We start from the raw sequence: 22,043 nt of genomic DNA, 5'->3' as shown, positions 1-22,043 counted from the left end.
GGACGTGAATGAAATCGTCTTATCCCATCAGCCACCTCTCCAATGGTGAACGTCCTTCTCGTGATCCTGTGCCAATTGGCAAAGCCAAGTTTTGATACCCAGAAGGCCAAAAGGCTGGGAGCAGTTCTCAGCTCCAGTGGTAGTCCTCTCTAGCAATGGACCACAGCGGAAAAGTCTCTTCTCCTTGAACCCGCCTGCTGAAATTCCTTAGCTGATGGGATCCATACCAGGCTTCTTCCACTGGCATGAGTGGGATGGGTTAGTCCCATTTGGGAGACACAGCTCCTCAGATATCCTGTACCCTTGCCATGTAGAGATTTAAAAGTAACAGGTATATCTGGGGAGGGAGGAGATCCTCACATAGTATCTGTCAACAATTCCAGAAATGAGGTATTTAGCTGGAGTTGCCAACAGGATTGTATTATGAAAAATATGAATAATGTTTTATTTAGCATTTATTGCTGAAAAACTATATGTTTTGCTAATATTTGAAGGTACTAAAAATCAATCTCGTCTGTACCTGTAAAAGTGTGCCACTGTTTGTCAAATCTGTCTTCCAGGCTCTCTAGGCTACTTCTCAGATTGCCGGCCTTAAGACTGATGAGTGCAGCTATCACAGAAGAACTGTTTTTTGCAGGATTAATTGGAAATGTTCAGATTGACAGTATCATACCATATATTCTACGAATGGAGACTGCAGACTACAACTCTCAAATAATTGGTCATACTATATAAAAAGAACATTTAACCAGTTTCTAATCTATACCATGGCAATCGTGGTGATTTAAATGTACATTATCTCCAAGAGATAACAAGGTTTTCCTGTGAAGGCATAGCACAAACAATAAAGGAAGGTGCTAATTCTTCTTTAGCAATTCATTTGGAAAATACAATGGAATATCTTCAGTGGTACAGGATGACTTTCCTTTTATCTGATTTTCAAGAACTTTGTACATTTCTGATAATTAGTGAAAATCAAGAAGTGTAGTTCATCCTATTTTTGTAGCTTAGCTATACATGGAACTTGTGAACTCCAAGCAAATACACATAAGTTAACCTTTGATAAAGAGAAGTTTCATTAAAACATTTCAACCTGATACTAGGTTAAATAAACTTCTTTTTCAAATGTTCTGGATTCAGTATCTTGTTTCTACAAGTTTACTCTTGTCAGTTTCATGTCTGCTTTCATTTCTGATGAGACAAAGTTTTAGTTCTGGATAACTTTCAGCTGCCTTTTTCGGAAGTTAATTTTTTGTTCAGCAACAGGTGATTTTCGAGTTATTTAAACAGGGCTTTATCTCATGTTAGTGTCCCAAATCAGTCATTACATCTTTTGTGTATTTAGATTAATTTGAAGTACAAATAATTATGTTCAGAGTTCTATCAGCTGTCAATAAAATTTCAGTGTAAAAAAAAACCCTAGATATTTTAATTACATCAAGAATTGTTATTTCCTAATTCCTGTTATTTATAAATGCAAAATAATTTGCTATTGCGATTATGCTTTAATAATGTTTATCCACATGTATCTAGGTAAATTTGGAGAAGTTATTGAATTTCATTGTATGCAACTCTGTGAAACAAGACATTCAGCCACATCCAATATTATGTGAGCAATAATGCTTGCAAAGTATATTTTCTGTCTCCTTTTCTATATCCTTGTGTAGCTCAGGTTTGCTCCCTTATCTTAAACCTGGAGCAAATTTGGGAAGAACATAGAGAAAGTGAAAGATGGGAGAAGAATTTTTCCACAGTACACTACCGAATAAAATTACCACTTTTATTGGAAATGAATTTATTCTGGATCCTTCAAGATTTAAGTTCCAGGCTTTCATTAAAAAAAAATCAGATAAAATTAGAAAAATACTGAAAAAGCAATAAGTGAATAAACAAGTAAACTTGATTAAATATATGTATTGCATACTAAATGATATGTTCCCAAATAGCAGTGATTGCACTAGAATCCTAATTATTTCATATTTTATGTTTCCATGTTTGAGTATGCTGCTTTGTATTTTCAGCTTTTAAAAACTTTTCCAAATGCACTTTTCAGATTTATTAAAAGTGTGGTTTTTCCTTAGTTATTGTTTAGTATAGGTAATTGAGCATTAATACAATATATTACTATATCAGGGATACTGATACAGTGGTGTTCCGTCAATTTACCTTTACTTTAGATATCCTTAATCAGAAATAGAATCACCTCTATCAAATTATGGGCTCTAATTAATAAAAAGGGGTTTATGTAATGTGACAGGTAAGATTATTTACTTCAAGGTTTTAAAAATTATTTGAATACAAAGGGATATCTTTTATATATTTCATAATGAAACACCTAATAATGAACTAGTTAATTTTTATGCACACAAATATATGCATACACTTGGGCACATGCAGAAATTAATCATATCTATAGTTGTGGTAGCTTTTTGATGTACTTTTCCAACATCTTACATATATAACTTGACCTGTTTTAAAACATATTTAAAAATCATTTGAATGGCACATCTCCCTAAATAGCGTCTGTAAATGTGTTCTGCAGTCAGTAGAAATTGTTTCTGAATTCCATTCCAATTTTTCATTCGTTTTAGTGATTCATTTATAGTGTACACATCATAATGTCCCAATTACTACCTTATTGTGTAATATACTGTTGTAAATGTCTTTAAACTCAGAAGTGTAAATTCTATTTTGGCTGTATTTTTAAAAAATAAATTTTAACTTTTATTATAGAATCCTGTTAATCTCATTTTTAAAAAAAAGTTCAGGCAAACTATACATCAATATTACAGTTAAATATACAGTAATTTATATTTATAATTAACATTTTGCTGAAATTTAGTATGTGAATGATCACTGACTCTTCATTAGGCTTTTTTTCCAGCTATTTATTGCTCGCTACTTTACATCAATTTACTTTCCCCCATTTCTATACAATTTAATTTGGTTTCCTGTTTTGAGATATATAGTACCAAGTTTGAAAGCACAACAGAAATAATCTGAGTTTGATACACATTGAGTAATACTGGAGCTGAAAATGTTATAAAATGGCGAGATAAAAGTTATATAACCCAATGGTTTAAATTTCATTCTTTTCATATTCAATTTTGTCAAGGAAATGAATTGCTTTGGTCTAAATTGTGCATTAAAATTGAGGCTATCGCCTTTTGCATACACAGCCGACTGAGAAACGCGCGCCAGACGGAAGTTTTCTTTCCCCTTTGAATCTGCAAAATCAAGGAGCTGCAGCGCATGCGCGGAAAAGTGAGGGGCGGATCTCCGTGAGAATAGGGAAAATGGCGGAATATGTGCAGGTGTTCAAGAGGGCGCTGCAACAGCTCGGTGGACATGGCGGCATTCGTGGCGTTATGTGGCAGCTACTCAGGTGCAATGTGCTGGTAGCGCCAACGTGAGGAACGAGGGCGGGCGGTCCTTTCCAGCTGGGGAGCACCTTGCTGGAGAATGCGGCTCACAGGGTTGAATGACATGACCCTCAGAGTACAGTTAGAGGAAAGAATATTTCCAGAAATTCGTGAGTTAAGCAGAAAAGGGCCGAGGGGAAGCTGGCTTTTGATGTCCGGAGCGGGCTTTCCTCGAGGATGGGAACTAGGGCGACCTTATAATGACTGCAAAGCCTGTTGGGAAGGTCACTTTTGGGAAGCTTTCTCTAACTTTGGGCTCCTCTTGACTGTGGCGTAATCCCAGAAAAGACGGGGCTCTGTTTATGGCGCCATGCAAGGTTTGGGAGATCCAGATTTCATTCAGTCACTCTGCCCTAGCTCTGACTTCGAACTGCTTCTTGCCTCTCGACCTTGCTTTTTAACAAGGTTACTATAACTGGACTAGGAAACACATTTGCGCTGGTGGTTTCATTGGTGCTGTGCTAAAGGAAGGTATAACAATAGTTTAAATAATACAGCGGAGGTATTTTAGTCACATAGAGGTGAACAGATAGTTAATTAAAATTATTTGGGAATAATTTTTCAGGCTGCTGCCCAAAACACTGTTTGGACTAAACTCATTTGGCAGATAACTTGTCTAGTTGCAAGCAAGTTGTGCAGAAATAATGCTTCTGCATGTTATTTGTAAGCTTTAAGAATGTAATAAATAATATTAATGTAATATATATTTTTTTATTTTCATCTTCCCCTAATAGTTTTATTTATTTGGAGCAGCAACTGAAAAAAATTCTTACCCATTGGATTGCCCGAATAAGATATTTGAAAGGCAAAACCAACGAAAGCTACCTTATACTGTAGTTTTCTATATTTTTTATCTAACAGTAATCTCCAGGCTTTCAGATGGAGACTTTCACAGTTTATCTGAAGATGGCAGAGGTTAAACTCAAGACCTTCTGCATGCAAAGCCTGTAGATTGTCACATAGCTATAAACCCCTTGAAGATTTTATCTTATTTTGGATATTTACAGGGTCAATGATCTGAAGATTGGTACTCTAGTAGGAACTGATAAGTATGGAAACAAGTACTATGAAGACAAAAGATTCTTTTTTGGTAAGGATAATTGGATTATTTGAGCTTATTCTACTAAAGAATTTGGATTATTTAACATATTTTTCAACAATGAAAGTATTGTTTTTGCTGTGTCTTATTAATTCAGTTTGATGTTAAATAGAAAAAACCAATAGCAATAAGAAGTTACTGATGCCACAACAGAAATTTGGATTTTTGCTGAAATAAAGATATTTAGAAATGGGTTAAATAGTATACAGTCTTTTGGATGTCTAATTCAGAAGTTGATCTTGCTTTTTTGGCATTATTTTGGCTTGAAGAAGTAATGTTACTTTAAAAAAAAAAAGTTCATGCATGGAAAAATAAACAATGTTAATGTTTTAAACATTTGTTTATTCATTGTACATGGTTGCCCATCTCATATCCTAACTCTAGAGACAACCTACAATTTTAAAATAAGTAAATATACAATTACTAAAGTAATCCGGGGGGAGGGGGCAGGTTTAGACATTGAACCAGATCTTCAGGACTTTGCAAAAGGCTCACAGGATGAGGGTGAACCAAATCTCAAGAGGGATGATGATCCAGAGGCAGAAAGGGGTCTTGTTTGGATTCTTCGTGGTGAGACTACTTAACCAATGGAATCCACAACATGCTTTCCTGTGGGGTCAGATAGGAAAGGTAGAAACAATCAGGGAGACACAGATCCGTAATTTAATTAGAAGAATAATTCATACATATTGATCACGGGTTCTTTAGTAATTTGCAAAATATTGTGCTTGTACATTTTTCATGCAAATAAAACTGCTAAGGGAAATTCAGTCTTAAGTGTATAAGCTCCAGATTTGTAAATCTGAAAATGATGAATAGTTTGTATCAAAATTAGAAGTATAAACAAGTAGTTTATCTTATTGAAACCAATAGGTATTTGTGCTTGTAATTCCACTTGAAACTACTAATAGTTATTTAAATTGCTAAATTAAAATGTTAATTGCTAAGAAGTCATAGTAAAGATACATATGTTGTCCTGCATTCTTCTATTTTAAAAAAACCCTGTAAATGTGAATGATTTTTGGTTTCTAATTATCCTCTTTCTTTCCATGTCAAATTAGTCCTTCCCAAAATTGACAACAGAAATATAGATAGCCACAAAACTTGATTTTGTGTAACTCTAAGAGAATTAATAAAGTAACATACATACACTCATCCTTTTTAAAATTCTAATATTTTTTTTTTTAAATTGCTATCTTTAAGGTCGTCATAGGTGGGTCATATATACTGCAGAAATGGATGGCAAGAACACATACTGGGATTTAGATGGAAGCATGATACCTCCTGAATGGTAAATCAGATGGTTTGATACATACATTTATTTATGTTTTTTATTAACAGGTATCTCAGAACAATTCTGTTTATAAAAGAAATTGATTTGAGCCTTTTAAACCATACCTCAGTCTCTAACCCTTTACCAGCATTTACCAGTATTACTATGGATCTAAGAACTTTCTCAGGATTATCAGAATGTCATGTTTGCTTTCTGCTATCCAGGAAGTTAACTGACATTTTTCCAGAAATAAATCTGGAATAAGAAGTGGTTTATGCTCTATGTTATATTTTGAACTTCCTATATTTTACCAGATCTCCTATAGCACATAATTCAGCAGCTGTAGTTACATCAGATCAGTGAAAGTGTTAGGTTCAAACATTGCTATAAATACATATTTATTACTGGAAATTGACCAGTGTCTTTGGAATTTTGTTTATGTACCTGTAGAGTGATTAGTAGCATTTTGTGGAAAAATTAAATGCCCTTATTGGGTATTTTATCATGATAAGATCTGAAAAAACATGTTACAAAAAGTTTGCTAGAATAAAAAACAATATTCCATTGCCTGTCTTGGCTGTTATGGAAAAGAAATATGATTCAGAAAATACTAAAATTTTGTCTTCCATTTCTTTTAAATTAGATTTGTGTACGTGAGAGAGAGAAAGCGCCAATAGTCCAAACAATTGCCATAATAATTGTGCAAATTTACCATAATAACATCCCACTTCCTTTCTGTGTGCACTTTGTTTCCTCCTTCTCCATCCTGGTTAGTTTTATTTTAGTTGAATTTTAAATTTATGATCCTTATTTATTGTTTTAATGTTTTAGTACATTTTAATTGAATGTCTATAGATTGCCTAGAATTGTTTCTGGCAAGATGGGTGGCGTACAAATTAATTAAATAAATAATGCCTAGCTTAGGCCTTAGAAATAAGGCACAGTGCCTATAATTTTTTTTTGCCATATTCCTCATATATTGGCAATATATAAATTGCTAATTGCTTTGAAAATCTATATATATTAATACCTACATTTTTAATCAAGGTTGTCTTCATTAAATATTCTGTAATATTGTACTGTTGGATATTTTCAATTGTATCATCATGATAAGTTTTAAATACATGAATATTTTATGAATATATTAAATATTACATTTTCTCATTACTTCATTGAGGAAAATGCTTATTTAAAAATTATCATTTTGCTGCTTTTATTTAATTTTGTTCTTGTAAGAACTTGTTCTAATTTTTTAAGGTTTGCTTAGTACTTATGTTACATTATGTTAATTTCTAAGGTTTGCATATTAAAAACTTTGGAAGAAAAGTTTTGGTTAAAGCAGGCCTGTGTTTTTTAGTCTTTCACTGAAGCCTGAGGAAAAAGATACCTTTAATTTTTTGTTTCCATGGGGAAACAGTACTGAGAATTTAAAATTAAATACAATAAATAAAATAAGCTCGTCACTCTGGATCCTTGATGTAGTCAATGGTATAAATAAGAGATTTTTTTCCCTGCTTTTCCTTGTCAGACCTTTCGTATTTTTATTTAATCATGTCACAAGCAGGTTTCTCTTGGATTATTGCATCTGTACTTCAAAACTCCTGATTACTGTTCATTGGCAACAGAAAGGTCTATAAAACTAAGTAATATTTACAGCCCAAATCTTGTAGCCTTAGCTTTATCAAGATAGTTGAATGATGAAAAGTTGTGCTTGGTTTATTGACAACTATACTCAATTACCAGGACTTCAGTTTTATTAAATGTAAAATTTAATCGATGATTTTTTTTTTTTTTTTAATTAAAAGTTTTATAAATTTTACAAAAAAAACAAGAACAATACAAAACAAAAAACAACATATACAGAAAAAAAAGAAAATTAAACAATACATATAAAAAAAAAAAACCCCACCCCACACCCCTCCCAAAAACCCTCCCTTCCCCCCCCCTGAGCTTCCCAGAGCAGAATATAGGCTTAAGCAATAAAAAAAAATAAAAATTAAATTAAAAACTTTATATTTATATATACAAAAAAGATATCTATAATATATATAAAAATAAAACTTATGAAAAAACTATATGATATTTTTGTATACCCAATCTAAATTGTATAAATTTTATCCATTTGTCCCAGATAGCAAAAAACTTCTCTTGCGTTTGTTGCTTTAAGAAAGCCGAAATCTTTGCCATTTCCGCCAGATAAGCTACTTTAAAAAACCATTCCTGCAATGTAGGCAAAGATTCCTTCTTCCAATATTGTCCAACTAACAGCCTCGCGGCTGTGATCAAATTTAACATCAATACAACCTCCTTTGTATCACAATCTGTAACAATACCTAACAAAAATAATTGCGGAGTAAATTTTACCCTCCTTCTAAAAATTCTCTGGATATTCCACCATATTTTGATCCAAAATGCTTTTATCTCTCTGCATGACCACCAAATATGATAATAAGAAGCCTCCTTATAACCACATCTCCAGCATTTAGGTTGCACGTCAGGGTACATGTAAGACATTTTTTGTGGATCAAGGTGCCATCTATAAAACATTTTATAAAAATTCTCCCTTAAGTTCTGTGCTTGAGTAAATTTGACATTTCTCACCCAAATAGTTTCCCAGGTGTCCAATGAAACTGGCTCACCAAAGTTCTGCGCCCATCTAATCATACAATCTTTAATTAGTTCCGTTTCTGAGTCCAATTCAACTAAAACCCCATAAATTCTCTTAATGTGGGTTTGTCTTTGATCCTTCAGTTGCTTAATAAGATTTTCATCTTCTCTAAGGAAACCCACCTTACAATCCATCTTCCATCTATCTAGTAGTTGCCTATATTGAAACCAAGAATAAGTAAAATTTTCTTGTGCTAATTCTTCCCGTGATTTTAATTGCCAGTTTTGTCCATCCCATTTAAGTAACTGTCTGTAAGACACCATATCCATTTTAACCCCTCTTTTTATTCCTTCTATCGCATGCCAAGGTATAGCCCATAATGGTACTTTAAAATCACTTTTATAATATTTTCTCCAAATCCTAAGTAAAGAAATTCTTAAAATATGAGATTTAAAAGCCCAATCTATTTTTTTATTAAATATTAAATAGGCATGCCACCCATAAAGTAAATCCCATCCCTCTAGATAAAGTATCTCAGAATTTGTCAAATTTACCCAGTCACTAATTAATGTTAAAACCACCGCATCATAATATAATTTCAAATTTGGTACCTTGAGTCCGCCCCTCTCACGGAAGTCTTGCATAATTTTGAACTTAACCCTTGGTTTTTTCCCTGCCCAAATAAATTTATTGAGACCCTTCTGCCACTCATTTAAATTAATCTCATTTTTCAAAATTGGTAACATTTGAAACAAAAAAAGAAACTTGGGTAGAATATTCATTTTTATCACTGCAATTCTTCCCATGAGGGATAATTGCAGCTTTTCCCAATTCTTCAAGTCTTTCTGTACCCCGACCCACAACCTTTCATAATTATTTTTAAATAGTTTTGCATTAGAAACAGACAGCATCACCCCCAAATATTTTACCTTATTAACAATCTCAAAACCCGTCGAGTTAACCAAAATCTGCTTCTCCTGACTCGACAAATTTTTAGGTAAAATTTTAGTCTTATTTACATTAATCTTAAAACCCGAGACCAAACCATAATGGTGAATCAACTGTAATAAGTTTACTACAGAATAATCAGGTTGCGACAAAGTAACAACCAAGTCATCCGCAAAAGCTCTCAACTTATATTCTTTTTTATTAACATATATTCCTTTAATTTCCTGAGACTCTCGAATTTTAATCAATAATATTTCCAATGTTAAAACAAACAACAATGGCGATAAAGGACACCCCTGTCTAGTACCTTTCTCTATTGTGAAAACCTCCGACAAACCTCCATTAACAATAAGTTGTGCTGTTTGTTTTTGATATATTACCTTAAGGGCTTGTAATATGTTTTCACCAAAATTCATTTCTTCCATTACTCTTAGCATAAAATGCCAATTCAGTTGGTCAAATGCTTTTTCAGCATCTAAAAATATGAGCCCTGCAGGAACTTGGTTGTTCTTATCTAAGTATTCTAATAAGTTAATAATTTGTCTAACATTGTTTTTCATATACCTTCCTGTTATAAACCCTGATTGATCTTTATGCACAAGATGATGCACCACCCTCATAAGCCTATTTACCAAAATTTTTACAAATATCTTATAATCCACGTTTAAAAGAGATATAGGCCTATAGTTTTTTGGTAAAGTAAGATCTTGATCCTCCTTTGGAATCAATGATATAAAAGCACTACGCCATGAAGGAGGAATCTCTAAACCCTGTAAGATACCATTAAAAAGATCATTTAATGGTTGAATCATCTCCTCCATTAAAGCTTTATAATAAACAGCTGTTAACCCATCCGTACCCGGTGCTTTCCCTAATTTCAATTGTTGAATTGCTGAGGCAATTTCCTCCTTAGTAATTAAACCATTAATTTCATATTTCTGATCCTCAGTCAGTTTAGGAAAACTTGCCTCAGCTAAATATTTATTTATATCTAACAGTTGTACATTAGTAGATTTGTATAGGTTTTGATAATAATCCAAAAAAGATTTTTTAATTAATTCCTTCTGAGAAACTAGTTTACCCTTATAATTTATTTTCTCTATTATTCTCAGTCTCTGTTTCTTTCTTAATTGATAAGCCAACCATCTCCCCGGCTTATTAGCATTACAAAATGTATTTTGTTTCATAAATAATAAATTGGTTGCAGCTTGATCTGCTATCAACATATTAAATTGTGACCTTAATAACTTTACAGATTCTTTAGTACTTTCATCAGAAGGATTTAGAATCAAAGCCCTTTCTTTTAGTTTAATTTCATCTTCAAGTTCTCTACGTTTCTGAATCTGATTTCGCTTATAAAAATTATTCATTTTTATCAAAACACCGCGCATAAATGCTTTACCTGCATCCCATACCATTGACATTGAAGTCCCCTTATACATATTCAAAGCAAAATAGTCCTTTAAACACTCCTTTAGTTTTTGAACATTCTTCTCTTGTCTAAACAAATTTTCATTAACTCTCCAGGATCTTCTTTCCTCTTTCTCTTGAATCAACTCCATCCAAACTGGACTATGATCCGTCAGTGATCTAGGAAAAATCTTTACATTCTTTACTTTATTATACAAATCCGTGGTAATCAAGAAAAAGTCAATTCTTGAAAAAGATTGGTGTCTGTCAGAAAAAAAAGTAAAGTCTCTCTCCTCTTGATTACGTTCCCGCCAATAGTCCCTTAATTCCCAGTCTTCTTTCATATCAAAAAAGGCTTTAGGTAGCCTTGCTTGTTTAAGAAAAGGAGAGGAACCTTTCTTATCCCTTTGTGTATCTAAGACACCATTCCAATCACCCATTAATACCACCGATCTATAATCAAGCAAAGTTATTTTTTGGTGTAACTGTTTATAAAATTGTTCCTGTTGTTGATTTGGAGCATAAAGTCCAACTATAAGTACTTTCTTACCATAAATACCAAGTTCAATCATCACATATCTCCCCTGGGGATCTGATTCTACCAGACAAGCTGGCAGGTTTTGTTTGACATATATAACAACTCCCCCTTTCTTCCCAGGTGCAGGAGATATAAAATGAGATCCCAAACGAGCATTAACTAAATATTTCTGATCTTTAAGTAGAATATGAGTTTCCTGTAAACAAATAACATCATTGGTATGTTGTTTCAAATAATAAAAGATTTTTTTCCGTTTCTGAGGAGAATTCAATCCATTAACATTCCAGGTCAAAAACTTTGCCATCTCCCTTGGCACGCAGCCTGGAGAAGACACCATCAAACTCTGACAGAGCTGCGTGTGTTGCATAACTCTTGGGTCTTGCTCCTCCCACCGGCGGTGATGCACTTCCAGGAGAATTCTCTTTGGGCTCTTTTTTACGTTGCTCTTTCTCTTTACGCTTATAAGCTGCACGAGTCATCCTCTGCTCTTTAGCCTCCGTTTGGCGTTGCTTTGCCACTTCTATCATCCCTGCGGAAACCAAATCTAATGCCTCAGATTGCTGCTCAGGTTCCTTAGCACTCAAAGATTTCCGACCAGATGAAGTTGAGCCTGCACTCAGGACCGAAGTATAGAAATCTCTAGCTTTATCAACTGTGTTCAATCTGTAACGTGTCCCAGCATGGCTCAAAACGATACCCATCGGAATTTCCCATCTGAATGGCATCGATCTAGCTTTAAGCTCATTGGTTAAAAAAGCAAAGTCTTTCCTACTTCTTAAAATTTTAGATGGGATTTCCTTTAGAATGATGACATCTTGGGCGGCAATCTGAAATCTTTTGTTGTAAAAAACTTGTATAATCTCATTCCGCAGGGACTTCTTTGTAAAGTAAATCACCACATCTCTGGGCAAATTCTTCTGCTTAGCAATCCAGGAGTTGAGTCTATAAATTTTTTCTACTTCTCTCTGTAATTCTCCTTTATCCATATCCAAAGCCAGCGCCAGATCACTAAGAACCACCTCCATCAAATCTTGATTCATATCTTCCTTGAGGCCTCTAATCCTCAGAGCATACTCCATTTGTCTGTATTGAAACATCAAAATATCTTCTTGTGAGGAGTCCACCTTCCTTTCCACGTCTTGAATTTTGTCATCTAAGAGTCAACTTTGTCTTCCACTTCCTCAAGCCTTGCATCGAGCTTAACCACCACAGTAGCCAAACCTGAAACAGCTGCCAGTATATCTTGTCGTAATTCATTATTATTTTCTTGCAATTTAGACTTTATCCCCGTTATCTCTTCTTTGAGATCAGATTTAATTTCTGATTTAATCTGTGAAACAAATTGAGTCATTTCCTCTCTCATTTGAACTACAATCTCTCCCATTATGCCTCTAACCTCTTGCACTGAAAGTCCAGGTAGAGGAGGGGAGGGTGGTGGCTGAGCCGGTGGTGCATGTTTAGATTGTTGTTGTAGAATCGATGATTTTTAAAATGTAACTATTTTTTATGTTTTAGGAAGTGTAAATCTTGCCCATAAAACCTAATTTGTTGTGAACCTATGTGTGCAAATATATGTCCCTAGGAAATCTTTATTATTGTATTTTTTTTCTTTACAAGGCATCGTTGGATTCACTGTATGACAGAAGACCCACCAACTACACATCCACTAGTGAGTCGTAAATTCATTTTCCAAAATCATAAAATGAATGAAAGTGGTACTCCCAAACAGTATGTACCATACTCTACAACACGTAAGAAGATACAAGAGTGGGTTCCACCATCTACACCTAGCAAGTGAAAGAAAAAGAACATAGTAATTTGCAAAGAAAAGATTGTTGGTGTATGTCTTTATTTAAAATAAAGAGTTTGGTTAAAAACATTTTGAAATCAAAATATTGTTGAGAAAGAGTTAGCGGAGTAATCAGTGGGCAGAAACAGAATATATATGCTGTAAAGGTGCATGCTTGTGGAATAGTTTTGTAGAATTGAGAGTCTGGTAGAATCCAGTGGCTTTAGTTACAAAATATTACCACATATATAACATAATAAATTTACAATCATTTTTTAAATAAATTAAATTTTGAGAGTGCCCAGTTCCTCAATAACTTTGGGAAGCCTATAATTACAAGAAAACAACATAAGGTTAAACAAGAATAGAGCTTATCATATCACACGCCTGTTCCAAGGCCTGGAAAAACAATCCAAGTTTTCAACAATTTACATAAGGTAGTATAGCTCCCTCTAAGGATGTCATTTCAAAGGATGAAGGGGGTTGCCATTGAGAAGACACCCTGTTGAATTGATGGAACCTGGATCATACTTACTCTTCCTGTCCTCACCAGATGGATGGAAACATGGATTAATGGATCTCTATTATTGTAGGATATATAAATTATTGGATATATAAATTAGATGTAGAAATGCTTCAAGTTACACAGTGTGCAAAGGAAAAACTAATGCTAAAAACCTTACTCAGAGACTAAATCAGAAGTGAGGAATGTCAGCTATGGACTAACTTCAAACATGTCATAAAATAGTATTGAAACAAATATAAATGTGTAAAACAGTCAGTTAACCTACAAGATAGATGAACCACAGAAAATATCTTGGTTCTATCTGTAACACCATACCAAAAAAAGTAATAAAATATAGGTGTCTGTTGAATGTCCAATGTTAACACTACCCAGGTGAATACAATAAAGTGAAAGTATAGTCTAATAAGAAATCAGTCATTTTATTTCTTACACTTTTCATCTGACTTTGGAAAGAATATAAATTCTATTGTTCAGTGCAGGATGTTGTGAAGTGCTGCAGATTAACTTGCTTTTGAGATTTGTCTAAAGTTTTATAATACCTAAAAGAATCAGCAGTGTAAAAATTGAGAACTTTTATGTTTTGGTAATGTCACTAGTATATTCAAAACTTACACTAGTTACTAAATTCTGAACTAGAATGTTTACATCAAAATTGATCAAATAAATGAATATCAAATATTATATTTAGAATATTTTCCCCTTGATAGAGCATTGTGACTGAAGTATAAATAAAGAAGTCATCCAGAGTCATGTTCCTTTTGCTAGGACTTTATTCAGCTAATGTCATCTCTGCCCTGTAAAAGATCTTGTGTAAGCCCTTTTCAGTGCTTTAGAAAGTCCTCCTTCCATTGCTGTCATTTTGTCTTACAGAATTTAACATTGATTTAATTTTAACATATTGTTGTAAAGTTATAACCAAATAATGCCCATTCTGTTCTTTCATTAGATCTATTCAAGCTAAATATGAAAATAATAATTTCTGTCCTAGTTGTTTTTCTTGGGTACATTTAAATATTCAAATATTTTTCTGAGGATGTATCTGGTGCGTTGTTATATAAACTATTCTTTCTGCAACTGTATATACATTTTAATAATTCTAATAAGCTATTTTCCTAAGTATAAATCTGTATAAAAGCTGAGGACTAGTTCAGAACCTTGCCCTTTGGGTAAGTTGGTAGATGTGGTATACAATTAAGCCTATCTCCATATTATTGCTTAGAGAATTAAGATTAATATTACAAGTATTCAAGGTACATACTAGTTTTGTTGAATATTAGCTGCATTTTGTCTCATTTGAATCCTAAATTGATTAATTTTAATAAGTTAATGGAAACAGTTTAAAAGTTATGTTTCAAGTTCAGTTTTCTGACTTACCTATTAATTGCTAAAACTAACCATTGTTTGCTTTATTTCAGACAGTATAACAAAATTTGATTTATCTACACTGAATACAAAAAAATCAGAGTTCTTTCATAGCTGTGCCAGAGGAGGGAGTATATGAGTTTGACACTCAACTCTAATTTACATTTAGCTGAACCAGCACTTAACCCTGTATTTCATATAGTCCAGTAAAACTGATGGCTGGCTATCAAGCTCTGGTGTACCTGTCCTCTGGTAAAGGCTGTTAACTTTTCATTGTCTCCATCCCTCCCCTCCGGTTCCTTGCAGCCTGAGAAGCAATAGGAAAAAAATCAGGAGTTTAAAAAATAAAAGGGCACAATTCTTTTTTGAAAGAGACCAGCCAGATAAAGACATCTTTGTTATATATGATAAAAATAAACATATCACTCCAGAATATAATATATTAAATACATACATATTATATGTATTTTAAATGTATCAAGTATGGAAAAGCAAAGACATTGGCCTGGCAACCAAATGAAGGTTAATCTACACCACAGATAGTCCTTGATTTACAACAGTTTGTTTAGTGACCATTCGAAGTTAAAACAGCATAGAAAAAAGTGACTTATGACTGTTTTTCACATATATGACCGTTACAATATCCCCATGGTCAAATGATCAAAATTCAGACATTTGGCAACTGACTCATATTTAAGATGGTTGTAGTGTTCTAGGGTCATGTGATCACCTTTTGTGACCTGACAAGTAAAGTCAATGGGAAAATCAGATTCAATTAACCATCTTACTAATTTAACAATGCAGTCATTCACTTAACAACTGAAGAAGAAAGGTCATAAAATGGGGCAAAACTCAAAAATGTCTCGCTTAGCAACAGAAATTTTGGGCTCAATTGTGATCCTAAGTCAGGGACTATCTTGTGTTTTTTATGGCTACCTGTAGTTGTGAAAGTTGGACCATGAAAAAAACAGACGGGAAAATCTATTTGTTTATGCTGTGGTGTTGGAGAAGACTCGTTCCTTGGATCACAAAGATGACAAGTGCTGGAGCATATAAACTCATGCATATTGCTGTGAGGCAAAATCACTAAATTTTGTCTTATTTCAGTCATGTCATATGCTCAAACTCACTGGAAAAGGTAGTTATGCTCTGAATGGTCAGTGGTAAACGGAAACAAGGCTACCAAAAACATGTTGGCTAGATATCATCAAAGCCAATGAGCTAGAGCCTAAAAGAATTGAAAGAAACCATACATATGAAATATGAGGGCGATTTGGAAATAAATCTCCGTTTGGTTATCAATGTCAGACACTCACAGATACAGAACTTTTATTGTACACATTAGAAATCTAGAACATTAACATTACTTTTTGACATAATCGCCATTCAAATTGAGGCAGTTATAACGTCTTACAAGGTTTGAAATTCCTTAGTAGTCGCTCAGCACCAAATCTGGGCAGTAGGGGGTGGTGATCAAAAATATCCCAACAGAACTGCTTCAAAAGTTCTTGGGTGCGTCTAGTGTGCGGGTGAGCATTATCATGAACCAATACTACAGAAAATCCCACCTAATGTGAAGATGCTAAAGGAGTACTGCTGGTGAAGTTCATGGAGTGTGGTTCAACCAGCAATTCAGAAGTCTACTGTGAAACGTTACGAAAACTCAGATGAGCCATCCATAACAAGTGGGGCATGCTGACTTCCGGTGTGGTATTGGTTCACGATACTACTATAAAGGCAGTCTTTGGATTATGACCACTTGTTCAGTAACTGTTCAGAGTCATCATAGTGCTGAACAAGTAGTACTTACAACCAATCCTTGAAGTTCCAGCCATTGCAACACCTCTGAAGCCATATGATCATGATTTGGATGCTTGGCAATCAGCTCACACAATGGTTGCAGTGTCCCACGATCAGGATTGCCAATTTGCAAAGGGCTGATTCCAAGACTACTATTTGTGATAGGCTTGTCCTTCCTCAGAAAGAGTAGCTTCCTCCTCAAAGATCAGATTTGCGCTATTAGCTTTTACATAGCTTTAGCCAGTGTCCTAAGTGCAGCCATCTGGAAGGATGCACTGAAGAGGGTTACTTGTACACTTGTAATCTCTCAATAAAATTAATAAAAATAAAAGAGTTCACTATATAGGGCTGTCCTGAAGACCAACTGGAAACTTCAACTGGTTCAGAATACAGTGGAAGTTGGGGTACAATTAAGTTACACCTGTCCTACACTACTGGCTTCCAGTAGATTTCTAAATGCAGATTAAGGTGCTAGTTTTTACTTATAAAGCCCTATGTGGTTCAGGATATGCGTACTTTAGGGAACTGCCTTTCCCCAATAGTGTCTGAACAACTATCATTTCATTGTTTTAAACTTCTACCTCTGATTCGTCTAATTAATTTTATTTTGATCTATATACTATTTTTACTATGATTTAGACAAGGAGATAGAAGGAGAGCTCATTAAATTTGAGATGACACCAAGCTGGCAGGAATAGCCAATATTCCAGAAGATAGGCTCAAAATGCAGAAGGATCTTCACAGACTTGAACACGGGACCCTATCTAACAAAATGAAATTCAATGATGACAAAAGTAAAGTTCTACATTTAGGCAAGAAAAACCAAATGAATAGGTATAAAATAAGTGGTACCTGGCTCAATAGTAGTAACTGTGAGAGGGATCTTGGAGTCCTAATGGACAATCACTTAAATATGAACCAGCAGTGTGCTGCAACTGCCAAAAAAACCCAACACAATCCTAGGCTATATTAACAGAGGTATAGAATCAAGATCACACAAAGTGGTAATGCCACTTTATAATACCTTGGTAAAACCACACTTGGAATATTGCATCAGTTTTTATTGCCACAATATAAAAAAAGATGTTGAGACTCTCTAGAGTGCAGAGCAACAAAGATGATTAAGGACTGGAGGATAAAACGTAACAAAGAACAGTTGCAGGAACTGGGTATGTCTATTTTAATGAAAAGAAGGACCAGGGCTGATATGATAGCAGTATTCCAATATTTAAGGGCTGTCACAAAGAAGAGAGTGTCAACCTCTTTTCCAAAGCACCTGAAGGCAGGACAAGGAGCAATGGATGGAAACTGATTGAGGAGAGAACCAACATAGAACTAAGTAAACATTTCCTGACAATGGAATCAGTGGAATAATTTGCCTCCAGAAGTTGTGGATGTTCCAACGCTGGAAGTTAAGAAGAAATTGAACAACCATTTGTCTGAAATGGTAAAGGATTTCCTGCTTGAGCAGGGGGTTGGATTGGAAGACCTCTAAGGTCCCTTCCAACTCTGTTATTCTGTAATTTTATTATGTAAAATTCATGAATGGATGGACCATACTACAGGTAGTCCTCAACTTACAAGCACAATTGAGCCCAAAATTTAAGTTGTTAAATAAGAAATTTATTAAGTGAGCTTTGCCCCATTTTACAACTTTTCTTGCCACATTTGTTAAGTGGATCACTATAGTTATTAAATTAGTAACACGGTTGTTAAATGAATTTGGTTTCCCCATTGACTTTGCTTGTCAGAAGATTGCAATGCTGATCACATGACCTCAGGACACTGCAGCCATCATAAATATGAGTCAGTTACCAAGCATCCAAATAGTAAATCACATGACCATGGGGATGCTACAACAGTCTTAAGAGTGAAAAATGGCCATAAGTCACTTTTTCCAGGGACGTAACTTTGAACGATCACTAAATGAACTATTGTAAGTAAAGGACTACCTGTATAGGCTGGCTGACTTGCTGGCTGGTTCTCTATGATGTTACATAATTTCCCATGGACACAAAGCAACAATAGAACGTTATTTCCAAACTTGTTTTCAAACGTTCTACCCTTGTTTGAAGTTCCTATAGCCTCAGTACTGGCAATGCATATGAAATATTTTTGAGAAGAGTGGCAAACATGCATTGCAGGAAACAATTGTAGGATGCCAAGGGAAAGGGCTTTTTTGTATTTCTGGATTCATTTTTGGGACAAATAGGAAATAAAATAGTCACACTTTCAAAAATCCTGTTTCTTGAGCATCTAAATATTAGACACACAGACTATTCATCCTTTGAATTGCAACTCCAACATAAATGCACCTACAGCACTGGGATTATCTTTGAAAGGCTTTGTGAAAATTCTAAGATTCTCCCACTTGAATCTATTTAAATCCTACTTATGCAGATGTAATTAATTTTGACTGGGACAAGAATAAGCAGAAGACGAATGATAACTGATGATTTAACTGAGAATTGCAACAAACTAAACTAGTGTTTCTGCTCACACACTATTACATTGCTTGATAGAGATGAAACATTAATTCCCTGAAATACCAGTTTAGGAAAGCTTTTTCATGAAAGAATAAACATTAAGTAATTTTATATGGCAGTCTACAGACACCTATGAGTTGGAAATCTGAAGCCAATAAATCTGTCAGAGACACAAAAAAGAAGCTATCCTGTTAGTTCTGTAAATTAGTTTTTGGCTTATCTGAATCTATATTCAACATGGGACCTGTGGAATCTTGAAAGATAGAAAGGTACTCCTTGCATATTGCATTTAAAAAACAATAAAGTGTAAATGTGCACATAAGTAAATTTCATAAAATTCTCCTGTGTATGCTATCTAATTGGAATTTGGATACAAGAAAGCACTGTCAAATTAATAATTCTTAATTTCATTTATCCATTAGTTAAGAATAATTGCCTCAACTAACAAAGCTTCATCAAGGCTGTAGAATTTCAGCCCTGTAATTTGTATGGGTGTCCAAGCAATTCCTGTAAATATCTATTGCAGTGGTTCTCAACCTTTTTAATGCCGCGACCCCCCAACTGGTCGTAAGTCAAGGACTACTCAACCGGTCGTAAGTCGAGGACTACTCAACTGGTGCAGCACCGTTTGCAGAATGGGACTTTTGGCGGGCTCAGCAGGGCAGAGACAGCCTGGACAATTCCTATTGGCTTTTGAAAGCTAATAGAATTAGACTCTATTCAAGAGAGTCTATTCTATTGGTTTTCAAAAGCCAATAGAATAAAAGGGAGTAGCACAGCTAAGGAAAAGGGGGAAAAGTGGCAGACTGCGTTGTATGGCGACCCCCGTGAAATGGTCGTTCGACCCCAAATGGGGTCCCGACCCACAGGTTGAGAACCACTGATCTATTGTGACTTTTAAAAGATTCAAATCTGAAAACAAACAAACCAAAGGCTACTATTTTATCATCCTTTTTTGCTGGCTTAATTCCTGAGTAACTCCTAGCTATGATCAAGCAATATCCAAGTGACCTAAGAGAAGTAGGGATCCTCAGTTGAAGAAAACTGACATAACATACTAATTGTCCCAAACAGTTCAGGTTTCCTTATGCCTGAGTATAAAAATCAACATGATAGATCTATCTATTTATTGAAAAGTATATTGCTATGTTTCTTGGCTATATGTCCCTATATAGCCATTAATCAGTTAATCTGTCTTATTGTATCTAAACATTTATAGCCTATCTAGGGAATGATTTAATGATATTGAATACATTGTGATGGAACAGTTCCCCAAACAAAAAACATGCAGATCAGAAACTTAAACCAGTGGGTCTTAAACACTGCACTGCTACAGTCCCTTAAAAAGGTAAATGAGTCCAAGTGATTCTCACTACACAAATAAAACAAATCCTTCTACACAAATTTTACTGACGTCAGAATTGGGTAAGAAATAAAGATATCGATAAAGATAATTATTATTTTTATGTATCAGAAAGATTTTTAGAGTTTGGACAAGAACTGCTTATTGTGTGCTTGTACCAACAAAATGTGGAAGAAAGTCAAAAAGTTTTGACAGTGTTCCCACTTTGCCTGGGCAAACCTGATTAGGCTTTTTTTTTAATGTGACTTACTTAAGGGTCTTGCAGCTTCCAAGGAAACACTGTATTTATCTATTTTAATTGTACTGAACAATTGCATGTAATTAAATAACAACAACAATGTTGGAAGGGACCTTGGAGGTCTTCAAGTCCAAACCCCTGCTCAGGCAGTAAACCATTTCAGACAAATGGTTGTCCAGTCTCTTCTTAAAAACTTCCAGTGTTGGAGCATTCACAACTTCTGGAGGCAGGTTGTTCCACTGATTAATTGTTCTAACTGTTAATCAGTGGAAAAACCTGCCTCCAGAAGTTGTGAATGCTCCAACACTGGAAGTTTTTAAGAAGAGACTAGACAACTATTTGTCTGAAATGGTACAGGGTTTCCTATATAATACCACCATCATAATGATCAGTCTTCCAATTCCTCCCAAACCAACGTAGCACATTCCATAGATTGTTGATATTGCAGAAGTGATTAAATATCATTTGTTCAACTACATAAAACTTGTTTACTATTTCTGCAAGGATTTCCTTGTATGCAACTCCATCTATTACTGATTGCCTATAAAATTTGGATGATCAACTTACGTTCTCAAGAAGTTACTTTGTTAGCTGCTCTATTTCTATGCTATCATTTTCTCTCTTAAGAGAAAACTAGTTTTTCTTGACGACAACCCAATGTTTTCTCAAAAAGAATCTAGAGCTTTCTTCTTGCCTGAAAAAAACCTCTTGTCTAGTTTATGAAAGATTCATTTGATATAAAATAAAGCAGCAAATTTTTAGAAGGGCATTGTCTTTCTGTCTCTGATAACTATTTTATGCATAATTAAATTATAGTGCAGATTATTGCTGGAATCATATTTTAACAATTTATTTTAGGTACATTTAAACTGGTAGTTTTCACTGGATAAATAACAAAAAATATTTAATGGCATCTGGGGTTGGGGATTGTGTGTCAAAGGTGAAATAGCAATTGTGACCATATAATGACACCATCTTTTTGTCTATGCATACAAAGGTAGAAAACTGCAGGGCTTCAACTGCACAGTTGTAATTGGTATCTTGACTTTTTTGACTACCCACTTCTGCCACTGCCATTAATACTAGTGATAATATTGCATTTGTTTTGAAATATAATGGATGAGGTCTTTTAGGTATACTCAATCTGATTTCTGTTAAGCTGTGTTTTCCTATGCTTATGG

At 34.4% G+C, this 22,043-nt stretch overlaps 2 protein-coding genes across 6 annotated transcripts in view; both read left to right on the top strand.

Annotated features, from left to right (window-relative positions):
• The window catches only part of NR2C1 (nuclear receptor subfamily 2 group C member 1), a 42,313-nt gene extending 39,581 nt beyond the window's left edge, over positions 1–2,732 (top strand). For all 5 annotated transcript variants that reach the window (XM_039358134.1, XM_039358136.1, XM_039358137.1 and 2 more), the window contains one exon: positions 561–2,732. In XM_039358134.1, coding sequence (XP_039214068.1) covers positions 561–735 — 175 coding nt within the window. In that variant the 3' untranslated portion in view covers positions 736–2,732. The remainder of the gene's footprint in view (positions 1–560) is intronic.
• A 499-nt stretch (positions 2,733–3,231) lies between these two features.
• NDUFA12 (NADH:ubiquinone oxidoreductase subunit A12) lies at positions 3,232–14,294 on the top strand. The gene is made up of 4 exons (XM_039358192.1): positions 3,232–3,385; positions 4,430–4,512; positions 5,725–5,812; positions 12,916–14,294. Exons 1-4 carry the CDS (start codon positions 3,297–3,299, stop codon positions 13,094–13,096), a joined length of 441 nt encoding a protein of 146 aa, XP_039214126.1. The 5' UTR covers positions 3,232–3,296; the 3' UTR covers positions 13,097–14,294.
• Positions 14,295–22,043: the final 7,749 nt, after the last annotated feature.

Source organism: Crotalus tigris, unplaced genomic scaffold, assembly GCF_016545835.1.
Source record: "Crotalus tigris isolate CLP2741 ecotype Arizona unplaced genomic scaffold, ASM1654583v1 scf7180000019004.2909048, whole genome shotgun sequence".
Taxonomy (NCBI): Eukaryota; Metazoa; Chordata; class Lepidosauria; order Squamata; family Viperidae; genus Crotalus; species Crotalus tigris.
The sequence above is the reverse complement of the archived record's forward strand: the minus strand, read 5'-3'. Positions and strand labels throughout refer to the sequence as shown.

Excerpts from the sequence above, each read along its gene's own strand:
- NDUFA12 (XM_039358192.1), top strand. The coding sequence starts at position 3,297 with ATGGCGGAATATGTGCAGGTGTTCAAGAGGGCGCTGCAACAGCTCGGT. Across the intron at positions 3,386-4,429 it reads GTTATGTGGCAGCTACTCAG|GGTCAATGATCTGAAGATTG; the intron begins GTGCAATGTGCT and ends GGATATTTACAG. Across the intron at positions 4,513-5,724 it reads AGACAAAAGATTCTTTTTTG|GTCGTCATAGGTGGGTCATA; the intron begins GTAAGGATAATT and ends GCTATCTTTAAG.